We start from the raw sequence: 20769 nt of genomic DNA, 5'->3' as shown, positions 1-20769 counted from the left end.
ATAAAGTCTGTAAGTGGTTTAATTGGTAAGAAAATATTAGAATTAAGTAAACATTTTATTATTAAAATGTTAATATTATTAAGTTTATTAGATACTAAGCTTACACTACCTCGGCGATATAGATGTTCTAAACACCAAGCTTCTTTCAGTTTTGGATAATTAGCTAGTCGCCATATTTTCTGATTAAAAAAAGTATTTAGATCTTAAATATCCTGTTATGGATTTTCAAAGATTCTCAATTATGTTTGGATATGTATGTATTACCATTTGGTATGTTTAAACATGTGATAGATTGTAGATTTTCCAGTATTTTAACTAATCCTACAGAAAATGCTAAAAGGTTCATATAAATGACAAACACAATCATACAAAACAAAAGAATATATAGATCACGAAATCCACCTACTTATTTATATATTTTAACAAAAACATTTATAATTTCGAAAATTGATTCCGAAATCAAAACTAATATTTGGAACATACATACCTGGTCTTGATTTTATAATAAGAAAATTATAAATTATGCTTGGAAAAATCGATCACCGGCCTCAACCATTAGAACCATGGGACTATCTTTTGTCAAGATATTATAAATATAAAGTTTTGGACATGTTTTTGGAATTCCCTCTTTTTCATCTCTTTGCTTAATTTTAATTGATTTGAGTTACAATTATTATAAGAAAAGGAGTTCAATCATGCAAATATATGATGACATACCATATGACCTCAGAGACAAGAAAAGACAAAATTTACATAAAAAGTAAGAATATTCAAACACAATTGGACCAGAAAGTAAAACATGGGTAGGCACATAGGATTACATATATAAAAAGAATCTATTTAACTTACATATATGTAGAAAAACAGCCAAGAAAATCTGAAAATATTTTCTTGATTCTGCTAGCTGCCCATATAACCTATATGGCTATCTATATATGTGCCCACTCATGTAAAAAAAGACATTCTTGATCCACATCAGATTGACACATTCACATGGATCACCACATCAATCTCTTTAATTCAAGAGAGAGAAACAACAAAAAGACACATCACAAGTTGCTCTCTCTCCCACTCCATGTGTAACGTGTTACTGCAATTTGCTTATTCTTCTCAATCTTAATATTCTCCACCTCTACTTCTACCTGCTCCTTCTCAATGGATTCTTCACTCTTATTTCTCTGTTAAAATTAACAAAAAAAATAAAATTAATAAATAATCAAAAATTACATAATTACAAATATTGATATTTATTGTAAGTTAGTAACTTACCGAAAGATTTCTTGCAATGAAGAACGGCTTCGTAAATGGAGCTCTCTGAGTCACAAGACCTTCTCCAATAACAATCATCTGCAACACTTACTCTTGGAGACGACGTCGTTTCCTCAGAATAAACTCTGCTTCTAGACAACGTCGTGATCCTAGCGTCGAAACCGGTACCTCCGGATGATCCAGCGGATCTACATCTCCTTAATCTTTTACACAATGGCGTCAAAAAATCAAGATACCTTAACAAAACGCACTTTGACACTCTCCTCAACTTTCTACAAGGAGACTTGCTTTGAATGTCACGTGTCTCCATCTTCTTCTTCTCTGTTTTCGTGTCCAACGGCTCATAGTCTTTCTCGGTAGTTACTGACGTGGCTTTTGATAGATAAGGCATTACGTAGCCGTCACGGAAAATCTCGTCGGCGTGAACTAAAGAGTGATCATCGTCGGCGAAAGAGACATAGGTATCGAATTTGAAGCTGCTTTCATGGGCTTTGTTGATGAAAAATCTTCTAGAAGGAGGCAATCTTGGATCCATCTCGATGAAGGAAGAAGAAGAAGAATCTTCGTAGGTTTGGTGATAATCATCAATGGAAGCTTCTAAAGAAGGAAAGTTAACTAACCAACTGTAAGAGAAGCTCTCTATGGGAACTAATGCCATTGAAGCGTCTTGTTGGTTTGCTTCCATGGCCGATATTTTTTTAAAGAAAAACTTGGGAGGAGATATATATCTGTTCTTGAGTGTATTCAGAGGTTTTTGTTGGAGACAAAAAAATGTTTTGAGTGGAGAACATATGTTTCAGTGTCTATATATAGAGAGGAAGGGACTACACACATAGAAGCAAAGATATATTATACTTTAATTTTTATAACGGTAATATATTATATTTATGTGGTTTGTTTGGTAAGAAACAATAGATATTAATATTTGGTAAGGGAAAAGAAACATAAGAGTTTGCGAGCCCATACTCACCTCTCATTATGTGCTGTTGCCTTCACCACTTTCCTCTCATTTTAGTTTAGTTTATACTCTCTTCCAACAAAGTTCTTTTATTTATTTATTCCCACTGTGGCATCATATCTATCTTTTAATTAGGAATATCAAAACACTACGCATTATTATTTTAAATTCTTTTGAAGAATCATTAAAAAAGAACGATGCATGTTGACCTATATCTCATGGGAATAATTGATTTGCAAGACAAGAAAACAAAATAATATACATGAAACACATATGAAATAGCTGTATTATACGTTTTAAGATGAAGAGGACCACGCGTTAGAAATAAAAGAATAGAGCGTAAAGAAAGAAAACTAAAAAAAAAAGTCATTTTCATAAATAAGAAAAAGTTAAAAATATTAAAATGGGAGAGGAGGAGAAAGAGAGTCGAGAGACAGAGGTCCCAGGACGTGTGGAGAATGAGAGATGAATGTTGTCGAAAGTTTAGGGGACAAAAGCCAAAAGCAGAAAGTGACGTGGAGACTCATCAAAGTCTTATCTTTGGGCCATTTTGCATGGTCTTTTTATGGGTTACGTTTGAGATACTCGAAATAAGGTTTTTATTCGTGTATTTGAGAAGTGCATTTAATGATATAAATCTCTCAAATCTCGAAGGGAATGTTTGTTGGTCGTCTATTGATTATAACACGAGGTATATAATTAATAACACTGAGACATAAGTTTCCTAGACATTAGAGAGGGTTTTGTTAATTATGGTCCTTGGTCTTTTTTCTTGTCAGCAAATATCCATATATTTATCAAACGGTTTGGTCAACCAGTTTTGAATACCAAGTTTACATAGACAAAGTTACGTATACAATTCTTGTTTTTTACAACCTATTCAATAAGCTTTTAAATTAAAGAACGTAGAATGCATATAGGCGTAAAGATTAGTACCTAAACCAGACATAAAATACAAATAAAGATCTTCAATTATTTATTACATGTTCAGAAAAAAAAAGTTTTAAAACGATTGAACAAAACCGCTTTTAGAGAATAGAATGCTTAATCTTACAAAATCACTTCAAAATTCAACTAAGAACGTTTATTGGTAAAGAAACACAATTTTTTTTATTGGTGTACATACAAATCGGCACATTTATAAAAGTTTTATGAAATACAAAATCACCTATGATCGTTTAATGTGCCTATGATCGTTTCCAGAGTACAAACCAGAAGCGTCGGATCAAAGGTGGCATATCACATATGCATCTCCATACCTTTTCTTCTTTGTTTCAGCAAATTGTCATGGAACGAGTACTCTCCTCTGCTTGGCTTACATAGATTGATTGTTCAAAACTTGGAATCGATTAATCTTTGTATGATATGCAACCTCGTTGCAACATTTTGCTCCAAAAGCTCATGTTTATTTCTCCATTTACCTGTTGTGACCTCAATAAATACTAAAAGATTCGATACAACATGAAAAGTTAAAAAAAAATGTTAAAATGCGTAAAAACGTAACACATTAACTCCACCATAATTAGTATTTTTCTTCCCTTAGAGCAAGCAAAATACTAAGAACGAAGATGATGTTTAAGAAAGCAGGAACTTGCTGACTGTTGGCAGAGCCGGTTCTAGTAATTATGTGGCTAGAAGCCAATATAAGATTGTGGCCAGAGTCATTCAAACCCATGACCAGTAACAATTATAACATCAAGCTAACCACTATGGTACTGAGAACTTTCTATCCATATGTGGCCGTTTAAAATCATAATATTTGATAGCCGGAAGCATACGCTTCATTAGCTTTCTTCCAAGGCCGGCTCTAACTGTTGGGGTCAGAATTTACTTCAATGAGGTCAACATTTAAACTACTGAATACAATATTAGTAAAAGAAAAACAAAACTACTGAATATGATAAAACAGTCATCGAGTGAACTGACCCGGATATGTTGAGACGCCAGTCCACATATGCAGTACCGAATGTACCAAGAGTTGATAAAAAAAGGTAATGGTTTTCTGTGCCTCAAAGCAACACAGTTTAGCTTAGCAATGCAAGGCTGACTAAAATCATGTCTCGGCGTATCAGAGGCCGAAGTATCAAATGATTTGGAAGTGACAATCAGTCTTGCGACATCAAAACAAACAAAGCTTACGACTTGCGATCTGATCACGCAACTTGTGACATACGACTGATGATCACTGCAAACTAACATAACCTTTAGGTTGTTAGGTCCATTTGATTCACATGTACCACTAGATATGCTAGAACTGCCCTTTTATTTTTGCTTGATCCACACCGCATAATCCAGTTTTTTCATTCGTAACCTTAGATTGATGTGCCACCAAAAAAATAGGAAATAGGTAAAAGTGCTAATTGTCTCTCTCATTGAATATTGTTCATGATTTTTTGACATATTGAATATTGTTGGGAACAGTGCTGTGCAAACATTTTTAGGGGCGTAAGGCAATTTTTTCTTTTGACAGCACCTTTTTTTTTTTTGAACACACCCATACCATATATTAAACTTGCAGCCCAACTAAGAGTAGCTGGTGGTAGCCAAATACAATGCTGATTTAACGAGTGAATCAGCTAAGGAGTTCAAGTTTCTAGCGACATAAGAAAACGCAATACAATCAAAGAAAAGGGATAGATGCTCGATGTCCCGGGAGAATCCGTAGAGATCCTTCGGGTGATTCTTCGAGTTGATAAGATTTTGGTATGTTTACAAAGAACTAAAACTGTAGGCACATAACTATGTTTATAATTAAAATGTAAAAAAAAATCCAAACTAAAATGTAGAGAAAAAGATGTATTATCAATCAGACTCCATATATATGCATGTATGTAAGCATTTACAACACTAACTAATGCATTGTGTATATAAATGGGTCCCTAAATTTTAACTAAAACCTAGGGAGTCTAAGAGCATCATTATCCGGCGTTTCTTAAGGCGGGTTCTTAAGAAAATATAAAAAACTGTTTCTTAATTTTTAATTAAAAAGTTAAGAAACTGTTTCTTAAAGTAGTAGCCCTAAAAAACCTTGGATAATGATGCTCAAAGAGCACAATTAACGGAGGTGATAAGAGGGTTTCTTAAGTGGTGGGTCCCACTTTTTTTGTAAAAACCGGTGATAGAAGTGATGAAATAAGGATCGACTTTGGTCTTTTTTTGCACTGTTCGCGGACCCCACTGACACGTGGCGGCCCGCGATTGATTCACTTTTTAATTTTTTAATTTTTTTTTAAATCAGACAAAAGTAAAATTTAAAAAAATTAAAAAATTAAGCCTAAGAAACTGTGCACTACGATTATAGCGATAATCATGGTGTAAGGCTCTTGCCTTTTTTAACAATGGGTACCTATTATCCAATATTTAATTCATAAATTTGGGTATTCATTTTGACCGTCTTGAGTACCTAATCATTTGTTACAATTTCTTCAATTATTAATAAATGCTAAATATAAAAATAAAAAGTAATTACTTCGTACTATTAATTTTTTTGTATTGTTTTTACTTATTAACAAAAATATACATCTACGTATGCTAGAGTTACTCTTTTACCATACTTTTATTCGTGCCATTCACAGTGTAAATTTAAGTTAAATTATATAAAATTTAGATGGTAAATTATGTGCAAAAAATGACCGTCTTTATTTATTATATTAACATATTTTTTAATTTTGAACTTGTGAATAAAAGTTTAAATTTGTGTTAGAATGTTAAATATATTCTGCATTTGGATTTAAATTTTTTTTTGTAATTTAAAATATTTATTTATGAGTCTATTAGGGTCTACTCCGTACTATATTGAGAACAAAATTATAAAATAATCTAAAATATTTTTATTTACTAAAGTAGTCTTTGTCAAATTTCTGCGATATAAGTTTATTATGTACCTAGTTTTTTTAAATATTTTATGAAACAACATATGCATATATAACATCAATGGATGTAATTTATTTGTGTTATTAAGTTTTTTTCATTAAATTTTCAAATTTATATAAATATAATTGTAGAAGAATAAAACAAGGATAGTCTCTTTTTATAGGTTTAGATTTTTGGTTGTCTTATAATTGATATGGATTAATTTATTTTTAATCTGTTTCACAGTAGTCAAAATTTGTTATAACGCTGTTATAATTGAAATGAGATAATATCTTCTTGTAACTCGTTTCTTATTGATCTAATTATTTACATAGTTGATAGAAAATTGTCAAAAGTTACACTTGTAAAATCCTCAAGTGGAATCTAATCCACTATGTAATCAAAAAATATAATTATTCTTTTAATTTAAATATTTGTTAACTTAAATATATTGGTAGAATTTTAATCTTTTAATTTTTTTTTAAAATTAAAATTATACATATTAATATTAATTTAATTAAAATCACAAATAAAATCACTACTAGTATAACGTTTTCACAAATATATTTATTTAAAATCATTAATATATGTTGTATTATGTGTATAGTAATTTATAAATTAAGTAGTGTATTAATTTATTTAATTATATTTTTATTTTGTCTAGTAATTTAGCTATTCTTATAATATATATATATATATACATAAAGATATTATTTTATTTCTCTTTTAAAATTTAGTATAATATCAATAATATTTTCGAATTTAGTTAATTATTTTATAATAGGAAATAATTTTTTAAAATTTAATAATGAAAATATATATATTTATAAAGAAATTTAAAATAGATATGGGAAATAAATGAAGTAGTTAATTATTTATTTTATTAAATATAGATGAATTTAACTATATCGGAATATGATGTTTTCTATTTTAACTTATTTTTATCCCTCATTTATATCACAATTATATTCATTTAAATTTCATTTATTAGTATATATTGCATTTTCATTTGTATTTTAAGGTTTTCGAGTGGTTTTACTGGTTTTGGAGCGGATTAAACAACAAAGGGAAAAAGATCAACATGGACGAAGGTGTTACATATATCTTTTGAAATTCATATTTTGAGAATACATAGGAAATAATTTAGGTTTTTAATGGAGGTGGCTTCAAGTCGCTAGAAATGGTTTTGAAAGAGTTAATATCAGTTTACTGGATACCAATTATGTCGCAAAGACATCAAAGAAGATATCAACGATCGACAAGTGGGTACATCAGCCTTGTCTAGTGGCCAAAGCGGTTTCTCCAGCGGCCGGAGTCTAGGACGCTGGCACTGCTTCGAGCCAACTTGTTTTGTTTGCCTATACGTACTCATCTCTTAAGATAACCATAAACTATAAGCTATCTAGCATAGTTTCTTTTTAGTTTTCTTTTGTTTCTCTTTTCTTAGAATTGAAATATTTTAAAGCGTACTTGTGTTTAAGAATTTACTAGATTTTGACACGATTAATTATTTTTTATCAAAAAAATATTCATAACTTAAAAGTTGTACATAATTTATATATTTTATTTTTTAGTGATCTTTTTTTTTTTGGTTACCAACATATACAATACATATAATTATGCAATATGATCACATATATATATACTTATTCTTTGGTTGACCACATAATTTTTTTTGTTGCCAAAATTTGATAATGATCTTTTAATATTTTTGTTTCAACATAAAAATAGTAAAATAAATAAGTACTGACATATCTACAACTAACTACTACTATAAAGTTAATTATGTTCTGCACTTAAATTTGTAACTAATTATCAGTAATTTTACTTTTAGTTTGGGACAATTCTCTCAAATAACTATTTTTAAGTTTTTGTTACAAAAATAGCTTTCAAGAAAGAAAATGACCAAAATAGTCTTTTTTATTTTGAAATTTTTAATATTTATTCTTTATTTTTTAAAATTTGAAACCTTATCCCCAAAACCTCACCCCCTAACTCTAAACTCTAAATCTGATTAGTTAACCCTAGGGTAAAAATACATTTTTACTCTTTAATTAAAATTTATTTTGGTCATTTTTTTTACTGAGAACTATTTTTGTGATAAAATCTTAAAAATGGATATCCTGGAGAATTTCTCTTTAATTTGACATCTCAATAATCTAACGGAAATTATCCAAAATTGATTTTAAAATAGGCTAAAATTTTAATAAAATCACAAATAGTTAGATTTTTAATGGACCTATTATTACTTTAATCTCGATTTATGCTATTTAGCTGCTGTGATTTTAATATTATAAGACGTGATGTGGATATTTTATGTTAAATATTTTAGATCTCTCATTTAAAATTACATAAGATATTCCAAGAAGTATAATCATAGATGTTACTGTAGTTTCCACATTTTTTGGTTGCAAATATTTTCAAAAATAAAGATAAAAATTATGGAGATTGAAATAATAGACAAAGAACATTGTTTAGTTACCATATAAACATTAAGAGATTATAAGAAACTGTAAATGATATCAAACTACCTAAATATCATTTATGATGAAATTGAAATGAGGAAAATATTTCAGTGTGTTACTATATTTACGATGATTACACACTGAATATTATTACTATAAAATACATTGACGTTGCAAGTAAAGGTAAAAATCATTTTTTTGTTAAAATACTAAGTCAATCACAATATTTGGTTGCAATATACATAATAACGAAGAGGAAAGTACACAAATCATGTTTTGATATTTACGTGAGCATTGATAACATGGAGATAAAATGATTTTGTTTATTGAGGGAGAAAAACGTGGGATTGTTTTAAAATAAGTAGGAAGAGATTTTAATTATTGATAAAAAAAAAGTAAAACAACAATGGCATAGGAATGTAAATAACTCAAATAATTAAGGGCAGAATCCTACGAGTGATTATGCTTTAATAGTATAGATTTTGCTTATCTGATCTCTCTGTAATCTCTCGGTGATGAATTTACCTATCATGAGTTTATATGATTTCATGAAGATTAGTGAATAGATCTTTTAAAATTTTGGGCTTGATATATTATGGTGATTAATGCTTGATTTATGATATTTGGTGTTTTTTACATAGATCCTTACTTGATTGAATGATCAATCAATGTGTTTTACTTGTTTAGCCGATGGAAGTTGATGCTAAGATTGTGTAGTGACTGACTTGAGATTTATGCATGTTTGATGGTAATTAACTAATGAAAATTGATCTTAAAACTTGATTAACATAAGAATTATTGTCATAGAAATGGATTAGCTGTTTAGTGATCATATGCCTAAGCAATGGTTCATTGTTTAAGCATCATAGGTTAGTATTTGATCATTTTAGTCAATAAAATTAACCCAAAATTTGTTTATCTTGTATTTTGTCGGTTTGACTTTGAGATAAGTTTTGTTATACATTTATTTTATTTTAGTGCTTTAGATAAATACAACTTTTTATTTGCTTAAAATTAGAGAATTTTTGCATTTTAATGTCAATAAATCTATAGTTCTTTGTACATTCGATCATACTGTGCTACAATAACATATCATTCAATTATGATATTGTTTGCAAAGTAGATTAATTATTGTGTATTTAAACACTTAATCAGTATTTAGAAATACAAAGATGTAAATTACTCACACAAGGTGATTACATGTAGTGTTTCCGACTTTCCGTTATAATAAACTAGGTTACACAAATGAACTAAACATAAGTTGTATACAGTGGAACCTCTATAAATTAATAATGTTGGGACTTTGAAATTTTATTAATTTATAAAGATATTAATTTACAAAAATTTCCTTATTTAATTTTTTATTTTAAGATATATTTATTCTAAGATAAAAAAAAATATTTAAATTTAGTGTATAGAAATTAATTGTTATTTTTAAAATTTTGACATTTATATAACTTTTATTATATTATTTTGTGTATATAATATATATTACATAGAACTTAAATTTAATTTTAGATATAATATTACTAAATCTCATCAAAAATATACAAGTGTTAAAAAATATAAAGATAATTCTATTGTGAATATAAAACAAATAATATAATAAAATGTTCCTACTTATATAAAATATGTATACATATAAATTATTAATTTATAATTTTAATGGGCCCATATATTTACATAGAATATTTTTAAAAATTATTATCTTATTATTTTATCGATTTACATCAAATTTTGAACCAGTCCAAATTGTGATCGACGAAATTTATTAATTTATAGAGATTAATAATTTATTGAATATTAATTTATAGAGGTTCTACTGTATTTATAGAAAAAATTAAGATTTTATTTTTTAAACTTTTCATTAAAAATAAATTGGTCTACTAAATTTAGAGATAATGGATATATTTTATCATTATAATTTATAAAGTCGTGAAATCGCAACATCAAGTTTGTAATCCGTACTATTTGCAACTCTGTTGCCAAGTCAATGATCCATTACACATGACACGTTTTAAGATTCTGTATCATTAGAAATATAATTGAAGAAATATTATGGCAAGAAATGATCAATTCCTAGATTCTTAAACTAATTTGATATTTGATTAAAATCAGCCAAAGCATGAAACACAAACCATAAACATTTTAGCTTTTAGAATATCTCCATTAAAATTTTAATATATATATATATATATATATATCATAAATAAATATATCCTTTCATGATTATTATTATTGTATTGAATGGTATTCCAAGTGGTGAAAATCTCATCCAAAATATCTTAAAGAAAATATTTTGGACTAAATTCTCATAGTTTTAAAATAGTTTTCTCTTCGTTTTGTAAAGATGCATATTTAAACAAAAAATATTCAAAATTATTTTCAATTTATTTTTACCAACTAATAATGATTAATTATAAATTTCAAAAACATTATTTACATGTTAAAATTTTTATCTGTTAAGAATTATATAAAATAAATAATCACAAAAATTTAAGTATTTATAATTAAAATTTAGTAAATTTTAATAACATGAGTGAAAATTATTTTAAAGCAACTTTAATTTGAACTAATAACAACATGTCTTATTAGTAAATTATTTTTGAACTAATAAGACATGTATTATTTTAAAACAAAGAAAGTATTATTTATGAGATAAAATTTAAAACAACTTTAGTTTTTTTTTTTTGGTTATCTTAAAATAACTTTAGTTAAAAAGTATTATCAACACTTTCACTTAATGAAACTATACGCCTACATGTCAACAGATAAAATAACCCTTGAATTATGCCAAGAGGTGTTTCTTTTTCGAACACATTTATTTGATAGAAAAAAGTATGTTGACTTTAACATTAATAAGCAGGGTTTTTATGTGGGCTATAAAAGCTTGCTTTCAAAATTTTAAATAGCATTCAAAAATAATTTGTATAATTTATTTGCCGAATTCAAAATAAAAATCAAAATACTTAACACATTTTTATTACATTCATAATTAAAAAAAATTACTAGAATATAGTTGATGAAATTTAGTAGAACTTATGATATTTTTCTAAAAACATTATGCAGACTATAAAATTTGATGGTTAGCAAAATATTTACAAAAAATAAATTCTCGCGAATATCTCAATTACGATTTATATATAATATCAATATTGAAATAACAAAATTAACTACATATCTTCATATTAGTTCATATTTTTATAAAATTGAAAGCAAACAATCAACTTCTGATTTTACAACCCTGTAAACATGAATTTTAATATGAATCTTCTTATAAATTTTAATAAGTAACTGAAAGTACCACAAACTTATTAACATAATAAACTATGACAATAAGTTTATAGAACTATAATTAATAATACAAATTAAGACTATTGTTACTTCCAAATATATGACATTAAATCATTTATTTTTATATAAATTTAAGTATGTATAAACCTAAAAAGCGCTAACAATCATGTCAAATTCTAGTCTGAATCACTATTATATGCACAAGATAATTTATGTATCAAAATACCGAAAATAGTAAGTAGTTTCCTTGACTTCCAGCCTTCCACATCTAAAATTATTTTTAAATGTTTTTTGTTGTTGCCTTGTTCTCCACTCTTGTTGTAAGTGCTTTTTAACTTGCCTTGAGATGTTTTTCAATTAAATAATTGTGTGTTTTTTTCTTTCTTTTAATTGGGTGTCGGAGCTGAAACACGGATTTTAGAAGATGACTGCTCTGTTGCACCCCTTTTGAAAAGGTGTTCAAAAGAAAAAATAAAATAAAAGAAGATGTCCTGCTTTAGGCACACCTTCCTCGAACTTGCCTTCTTTACCCTATATATATATTGATTAAACGAACTTTTAAAATTATACAGTTTTCTTTTACTTCTCGACGGTTAACAGCCAATGTACAGAATCTCCGAAGATCTTGAGTCTGGTCTCGGCGGCTACCATGTTTCCACAGCTCATGATGCTGCACCCGAAGACATTGAAATCGTTATCGGTGCATCTGCAGATGGAATCCGGTACTAATGTTCAAGATGGCGACTCCGGAGCTCATGATCGCCGGAGCTCGTGGTTGGTGAGTTTTTTTTTTCTTACAGATAATGTTCATCTCGTAAACTTGCTGTTAAACTAAATGCTAAGAATCTCCTCTTATACTACTAGTGTACGTCGTTGATGTCATGGATGAGCAGACCAAATGATGATGCAGTAAGCGTAACATCTCTCAGATTTAGTTAGAATCGCAATTTTTTTCTTTCTTTCTAATCTGTGTTTTTTTTTTTCCTGTGATAAAGTCCGTACGTGATCATCCAGAAACAGAACCAGCAAACGGTGCATATATGTTCTTGTTCTCTTGTCTTATTTTATTACCAATTCACAATGGTTTGATTTCCACTTTTGTCTGTTGTCGTTTCAACATCAGCTACTGGCGGGTTTGTGATTGAACTGGACAAAGTTGTCCAAGTGGTTCGGGATCGTGACCTTCAAGCTCTGAATCAATATAATGGGGCAAGCACTTCTGATAACTTCTATTTTTCAAGTCTTCTCTTGTGTCTCTGCTTCTTAGCTTATTATGATTTGCTCTGATAGGTTGGAGGGTTGTCAACTCTGCTGAAGACTGACCTTGAAAGGGGCATTGATCGGCGCGATGATGAGATACTGCAACGTAGGCAGGCTTTTGGGTCAAACACATACCCTTGTAAAAAGGGAAAGACTTTCTGGGTATATGCATGCAGCAATTGTTAGATAACACGAATGTTTTGTTTTATTTGGCAAAACCCTGTGTTTTTCAATTGTTTTTTTTGTTGTTGTTGTTGCAGAGCTTTGTCTGGAAAGCTTGCCAGTTTCCTCTTTCCCTGGTTATGATCATTGCCGTTGTAATCAATTCAATCCTCCTCCGAATAAAAAGAAAGGTCAGCTGCTTCTTCAAAAGATGATGATATAGCCTTCTTTCTTGTAATTAAGATTACCAGCTCGCTTTTGCCAGCAATTCATGTTAATTAGTAACGGAAGTTTTGGTGGTACATAGAATAATATATAGAGGCTAGGACCAATCCACTTAGTACAGGTTACTACTTTTAAGTTGAAATTCCATGATAAGCTCGAATTTGACATCTAACTTAACATATATAGCATATCACGTGGTTTTTCTGTCGAGGGGGTTCTTTTAGAGTTGAGCCCTACTAAACCTTATATATTGAACTTAATATATATAGCATATCATGTGGTTTGAATTTATATTTTCTATATCTTACTCTCATTAGACTTGCAGGCTATCCACGATGGATTGTATGTCGAAACTTGCGCCATTTCAGCCACTGTCCTTGACATCATTTTGAGAGGTATCATCTTTGATGCTTGGCCAACTCTAAAACTTGTTTTTGCATTCAGGGCCCTTTGAGATTTTGGAGGACGTAGACGACTTATAGTGAATGTTTTAATTATTTTTTTTAACATATTTGGGGCCTATACTATACCTATGTAATTTTCTTTAAAATTTTTGGTAGTATATATACCAATGTTTCATTTGGTTATGTCCAGGACCGGCCATGTTTGCACTTCAGTTCTCAGACGTGAGAATATGGAAACAATCTGATTTATTTTGTCTGTCTCCCGTTTTGCAGCTTTCATCGAGTACAAACAGTCTCGTCAGTCTGAAAAGGCTAGTGAGGAGAAGAGAAACGTACCACAAGACGTATGTTGTTGCAAACAGATTTCTCCTGTCACTTATGTTAGGTTTGCTGAACGTTTTCCGATGTAGGTTATTAGAGGTGGAAGAAGACTCTCGGTTTGTACTAATGATATTGTTGTCGGCGATATTGTACCCCTCAAGAATGGTTGTCAGGTAAGCATTGACATTTTTGTTTCTTGAGCTTCACACTTCGGTTTTCAGAATTGTGGTCTCAATGGTGCAGGTACCTGCAGATGGTATCCTGTTTGTTGCAAACTCATTGAAGATTGACGAGCAAGAAATAACTGGCTCACACTTGATTGTATGATGTGCCAGTGTTAATACACTAAAATTACCTCTCTCCTGTATTTCTAATCACCCTTTTCAATTAGCAGGTTCAAAAAGATATTCTAAAGGATCCATTTCTATTATCTGGTTCAAAAGTGATAGAGGGGATAGGTACAATGCTGGTAAGCTCTCAAGACACGTCTTCTAAGTACATTTGCAATTTCTATGGTTTTTGTATGTAAGTTTCTGATTATGTGACTATGTCTGCCATTTTACTCTAAATCTGAAACTTCTGCTGCCAATTGTTCTGAACACTGTAAAATTCTAGCTTCGGATTTTCTTGTTTTTAAAAAAATATATTTTTCTTCTGATTACTTCTCTGTACTTAAGGTTACAAGTGTTGGAACAAACACTGAATGGGGGAAAAAGATTGAGAGACAACCTGAGATGGATGAAGAAAAGCCCTTTCAGGTATGTTTTATTGATTACTAATTCTTTGCTACCTTGGATAGTTTGCGCATTTACCACATGTGTTATCTTTTACTAGTTATACGTTAAACGGCTTGCTATTTCTGCTAGTTGGTTAGTCATTATGCTCGCTTCAATTGCCTGTATTGTTCAGTTATGCCGGTAAGTCTGTTTTTTTTTTCGATGTACCCACCTCGCTTAATTCTGCTTTCAGTTCTAAGTTCTATAGCTTCATCCTGGTGATGGTGAGTACCTAATGACCCATTTATTATTTCAGATACTTTAATGGCCGGACCAAAAATTCAGATGGAACTCCAATGTATATTCCCGGAAATACCACTCTGGATGAAGCAATAGAATTTGTGATAAAATCCATGAGTTTTGGGGTATGTGGCTTCTGAACTTTACCAAGCCGTGGTGGCATAGACCTATAGTAATGGTGATTCTGTGTAACCTTGTCGCTACAATATTACTTTTGCAGATGGGGACAATAATAGTGGCAGTGCCTGTTGGACTTTTCATAGCTGTTCTCTTGAAGTAAGACTCATTTCTTTTCTCAAATTTTCCTTAAACAAAATACATACCAGAAAGAGAAGCATATATTAGGTATGCATACTAGTTTTGGCATTGCAGTAATCATGACAGTAACATCTTCTTGTTTCTCATCTTATCATTTTACTCACACTACATCAGCCTTGCAAATACAACGAGGAAAATGATGACAGACAACGCTTTGGTACTCTACTTTAAGATTCTAAATTCTATAATGTCGTAAGTGACAACATGTGCTAAACTTTCATAAATGTCTTCCAGGTTCAGACACTATCTGCATGTGAAACAATGGGATATGTTACAACCATATTGTGTCACAAAACTGGAATTTTAACCTTGAATAAGGCAAGTGTTCTCTCGTTTATATGCAATTAGCTATTTCCTGCTTCCTCTTTTACTTCTTGGGTAACAATTTAAGCATTTATTTACTGCTAAGCAGATGTCGGTGGTTGATGTCTGGGCTGGAGGGATAAGAGTGCAACATGTGGAAGATGTTTCACATTTTCCCTCGATTCCTACAAAACTAATAATAGAAGGCATTGCCCAAAACACAAATGGCAGTGTTGTTTTTGAAACGGTAATTGTGTCCTAGATAACGGTGTTCAGCTGGAGATAATTTGATAAGCATTATTATTATTAAGCTCATAATAAATTATAGGGAGTCACTGAACCAGAGGTGTATGGATCACCAACAGAACAAGCCATTCTTAACTGGGGGAATAAGGTTTTGTTTCTTTCTAGCTTACATTACTACTTGCTATGGCTATTAAGTTTATAACTAATGACTTCCTCGTGTTTTTTGTAGTTGGGAATGAAGTTTGATGAGGCTAGATCAGGATCACCAGTCCTTCATGTTATACCTTTCAATCCAAAAAAGAAATATGGAGGCGTGGCATTACAGGTTACATATCATTTTCTTTGTTTTCTTGAGCATCAGATATCGATTGACATATCTATATATCCCTGTTTTTACTCGACACATATGTGTGTATATATATTTATAGTTGTGCTATGTATGATTCTTATACAGTTTTTTTTATTCATATTATTCATCTATAGGTTGGTACAGGACACCACATTCATTGGAAAGGATCTGCAAAGGTTATCCTTAACTCATGTCAATGGTATATGGATGGGGCCAACAACCGCATAGCTATTGGTGGACAGAGACGGGTAGTTTGTTTATGAGCGTACATTACTAATTCACAAATATTTCTTATTCCGTATTTTTTTAATTTTTTTATAAGAGTCCATTCTGTCTTTAGGAGATGGAAGGAATAATTGGCGACATGAGTATGAGAGGAATGCGTTGTGCTGCACTTGCTTACCATTCCTATGAGCCGGGAAGTCTTCCAACAACTGATGAGGAACTTTGTACACTACCTCAGGACCTTGTTTTATTGGCTATTATTGGTATAAAGGTAACATTTCCAGCACTCATTTCGAACTTCAAGTTTGTGTCAATGAGAATTAGTACCTGATTCGACTTGATTCAAAGACTATGAGGTCTTATTATTATCATTATTTATCCAATGTCTTGACTAACGTGCAGGATCCTTGCCGGCCAGGCACAAGGGATGCGGTCGAGCTGTGCAAATACGGAGGTATCAAGGTGACTGTTTTACCATTCTTCTCGTCCTGAATTTTTGTTCTCTCTAAATAATAAATAAGATTGGATTAGTTGTATATTCTGAGTTGCTATAACTTGTATGGCAGCACCAACCTACTATTAAGTACTTTATAATATGCGATGACATACCATTAAGACAATAAGTTTAAGCAATTTTTTTAATCTTGGATCAACCCTGTTCTAATTGGAAGATGTGTACTTTCAGGTTTGCATGGTAACGGAGGATGAAGTTTCGACTGCACAAGCAATGGCAATGGAATGTGGCATACTGAGGGATACATCTGGCGAGCATATAAGGACAGCGGCTCAGTTTTGTGATCTTACTGATCTAGAAAGAGAGCAGATCTCCGGAGACATCTTAGTACGAATCCATTCTTCTCTGTTTTTGTTTTAACATAAACATATGTGCATGCATCCCATGATATATTAATGAATGGAATCACGGTGTAAGATAGTTAGATTCAGTCTGAGCTATGATATTGTCACACCTTGCAGAGTGAGCTTATTGTACAAGAACTGGATTAAGCTAAGAAAAATTAACACACTACTCTTATGTGAAGGTTTTGGCTCAAGCCTCTCCCGAGGACAGTCTTCTGTTTGTCAAAGCGCTGAAGAGAAAAGGGTATGTTGTTGCAGCCACTGGGATGGGAATACATGATACGAAGACACTACACGTGGTCTGTCATTATTATCATATCAATACTCAAAAACTATCAAACTATTCCAAAGGGAATATGAACATTATTTTCTTGCGCAGGCGGATGTTAGCCTTGCAATGGGAATCGGAGGAACCGCAGCAGCCAAAGAGAACTCTGATATTATTATACTGGATGACAGTTTTGCTACGATTGTCAAGGTTAGTTATATAGAATGCATGCAACAAAGAGAGCAATTAAACCTTGACTTTTTGGCAGTGAGATTTCATTTAAACCATTTTTCCACAGTTCTCAATGTTTTTTTGGGGACAATATGCAGGTTATCCAATGGTGCCGATATCTATACACAAATATCCAGAGATATGTTTTATTCCGGCTCACTGTGAGTGTTTCAGCCGTGGCTATATGTGTGGTGGAGGTTGTGTTTTATAATGCATTTCCACTTAATGCCGTGCAGGTTCGAAAATATTATCCATTTGTTACATCATCTTTTTGTAATCCTGTATTTTCATGACTGAAACATTTGTCCCTGATGCAGCTTTTGTTGCTTAATCTTATTGTTGACATCTTTGGGGCACTAGCGTTGGCTTACAGACCGTCAGCTCGCAAGCTAATGGGAAAGCCACCAGTGGGTATAAGGTACACAAAACCTGAATAGTACCAAGGATATGAGAACTGATTAATAAGTAGCTGTCTACGAAATATACACAAACTAATCATTTATGTGTATACCTTTTTCGTTTTTTTTTTTATTTGCAGAGACCATCTTGTAACCAAGACAATGTGGTTTAAAATAGTGATACAGGTATGTCCCCTGAAAATCCTTGATTTGGTGTGAACAGGCAGTCTTTTACACCATAGTTTCTAGATAGCAAATAAACACAGTACCTTGGTCATAACCTCTTAATAATGCTTTCCCTACTCCAGGTGATTTACCTAGTGCTGTTGCTGGCGCTCATACACTCTGATAGTATACTGAAGCTGGATCATGGTCAGACCGCTGATACTGAAAAACTGAAGAACACATTTATTTTCAATTCTTTGGTCTTCTGCCTGGTAATGTTTGATTAAGTTGATCATTTTATGTCTTCTTCTACTTTAGTATCTTTTTCACCCAAAAAGATTTTTTTTTAAAATGCAGGTTTTTAACGAGTTTGAAATCCGAAGTGGAGACCAGACCTTGAAAGAAATCCTCAGGGATAATATGTTTATTGTTACTATAACCTCTACTATTATATTTCAGGTAAGCCTTATCTACAAGTGGAGACACATATATGTTCTCTTTACTCATTTACTAAACCATATTATACTTTTTTTTTCCTTTTGTTCTTTGTATATCAGATAATCTTGATAGAGTTCCTTGGGATATTCATTTATGCGGTTAGGCTTGACTTGAAAAAATGGCTCATCTCCATCCTTGTGGGATTTCTCAGCCAGGTCGCCACTCGCTTTCCTTTGGAAGCTTATCAATACTACCGCCACTGATTACCTTTGGCGGTAAGAAACACATTCACTCCTTAGTCTTATCAATTATCACAAAAATATCATACTTCAGATTTGACAAGTAACTTCTCTCAACTTACAATTCTCATTTTCAGGTAAAGTTTTTTGAAGCATCGTCAATAAGCACTTGGCGCTTTGCAGGTCCCGTTGTTCTCTGAGTGAATAAGTGTACATTTTGACTATTTTTTCTACAAGATTCTTATGTATTTATTAAACGTTTGTCATCATTAAATTAATTTATATAGCACATTTTATTATTTAAAAAAAATCTGCTACGACAACGATGGTCAATACTCAATAAACAAGTAACTACATAAATGCTGTTTAAAATCGGAATTAGTTCTTTTTTTATCAGATGTCCATTTTTCAAAAAACAGAACCTAATGATCTTGCAAACCTAGTCAAAATCATACTTTAAATGTAATCTTTTACAGTGCTCCGATTCATACGAATTAAAACCGAAGAGAATTAGAATCGAAGAGAATTAGATAAAGTGGTTTGGATTTGACAGAACCGAATAAACTGAATGGATGTTATTTTTAAGTAAACACAGTATTTGGAAACAATCACGGGTAAAGAAACTTCAAATACCAAACACCAAACAATCGATCTTTGTAGGAGCACAAGTGAAAGCAAATGTCGCCTCATGTATCGCGTATTTAGGAAAGTGCATGTTTTTTTTTTTTTTTTTTTTTTTTTTTGAATGTAAAATTTTATTCAATCAAAACTTTAATTACATCAAGTGCAACTGTTTTGATCTCCATTTACATATCAATAGACTCTTAAAACTCTACTTTTCTGTATGTGAAAAAGAAAACTCATGTAACTCTTGAGCCAAACCACACACTCAAGCCTTCCTCAAGGTATATTTGCCCAGTCTCTTCACAGCAAGAAGCTTCAGTCTTATCACTTTATCAACCCATTTAATCAGCAACAATTCATCTCTTGGTTGCTCTCCATGCCGACGAGCATTGCGCTCCCTCCAAATACTATGTAGCAACGCTTGAAAAGTATATCTGATAATGAATACTTCAGAGGGTGTGAAACTAGAACTTGATTGGGAAATCAATTCCACAATCACACTCCATTCAAGAGAGAAAGCTCCCTTCATAATCCCACCTATCAATGACTTCCAAACTTTCCCCGAGTATCTGCGCTTGAAGAATAAGTGTGAACAAGTCTCCTCTTCCTCTTGACATAACACACAAACTCCATTTATAGATGTGTTCCACTTCTTCATTCTGTCACAGGTTTGCAACCTGTTCTTCACAGCCACCCATAACATGAAAGAATATTTGGGAGTAGATTGTGAAAACCATACTCCTTTATTCCAAGTACATACTGGTTGCTCCTGTCTCATGTAGAGCCATGTCTTCTTTGTAGAGAAAACTTTTGTAAATCTGGTCTCAGTCTGCCTCCATAAGGGAATATCATCATCCTTATTACGTCTGCTCTTTAACTCT

General features: G+C 31.3%; 1 protein-coding gene and 1 pseudogene across 1 annotated transcript; one reads left to right on the top strand and one right to left on the bottom strand.

Annotated features, from left to right (window-relative positions):
• Positions 1 to 809: 809 nt before the first annotated feature.
• On the bottom strand, positions 810 to 2084 carry LOC106329349 (probable membrane-associated kinase regulator 6). Its single transcript, XM_013767994.1, has 2 exons — positions 1270 to 2084; positions 810 to 1178 (listed from the first exon to the last, which is right to left on the bottom strand). Exons 1-2 carry the CDS (start codon positions 1952 to 1954, stop codon positions 1171 to 1173), a joined length of 693 nt encoding a protein of 230 aa, XP_013623448.1. The 5' UTR covers positions 1955 to 2084; the 3' UTR covers positions 810 to 1170.
• Positions 2085 to 13042: 10958 nt separating this feature from the next.
• LOC106329806 lies at positions 13043 to 19470 on the top strand (annotated as a pseudogene).
• The last annotated feature ends 1299 nt before the right edge of the window (positions 19471 to 20769 follow it).

This window comes from Brassica oleracea, chromosome C3 (assembly GCF_000695525.1).
Source record: "Brassica oleracea var. oleracea cultivar TO1000 chromosome C3, BOL, whole genome shotgun sequence".
Lineage (NCBI taxonomy): Eukaryota > Viridiplantae > Streptophyta > Magnoliopsida > Brassicales > Brassicaceae > Brassica > Brassica oleracea.
Note: the sequence above shows the minus strand (reverse complement) of the source record. Positions and strands in the feature narration are given on the sequence as shown.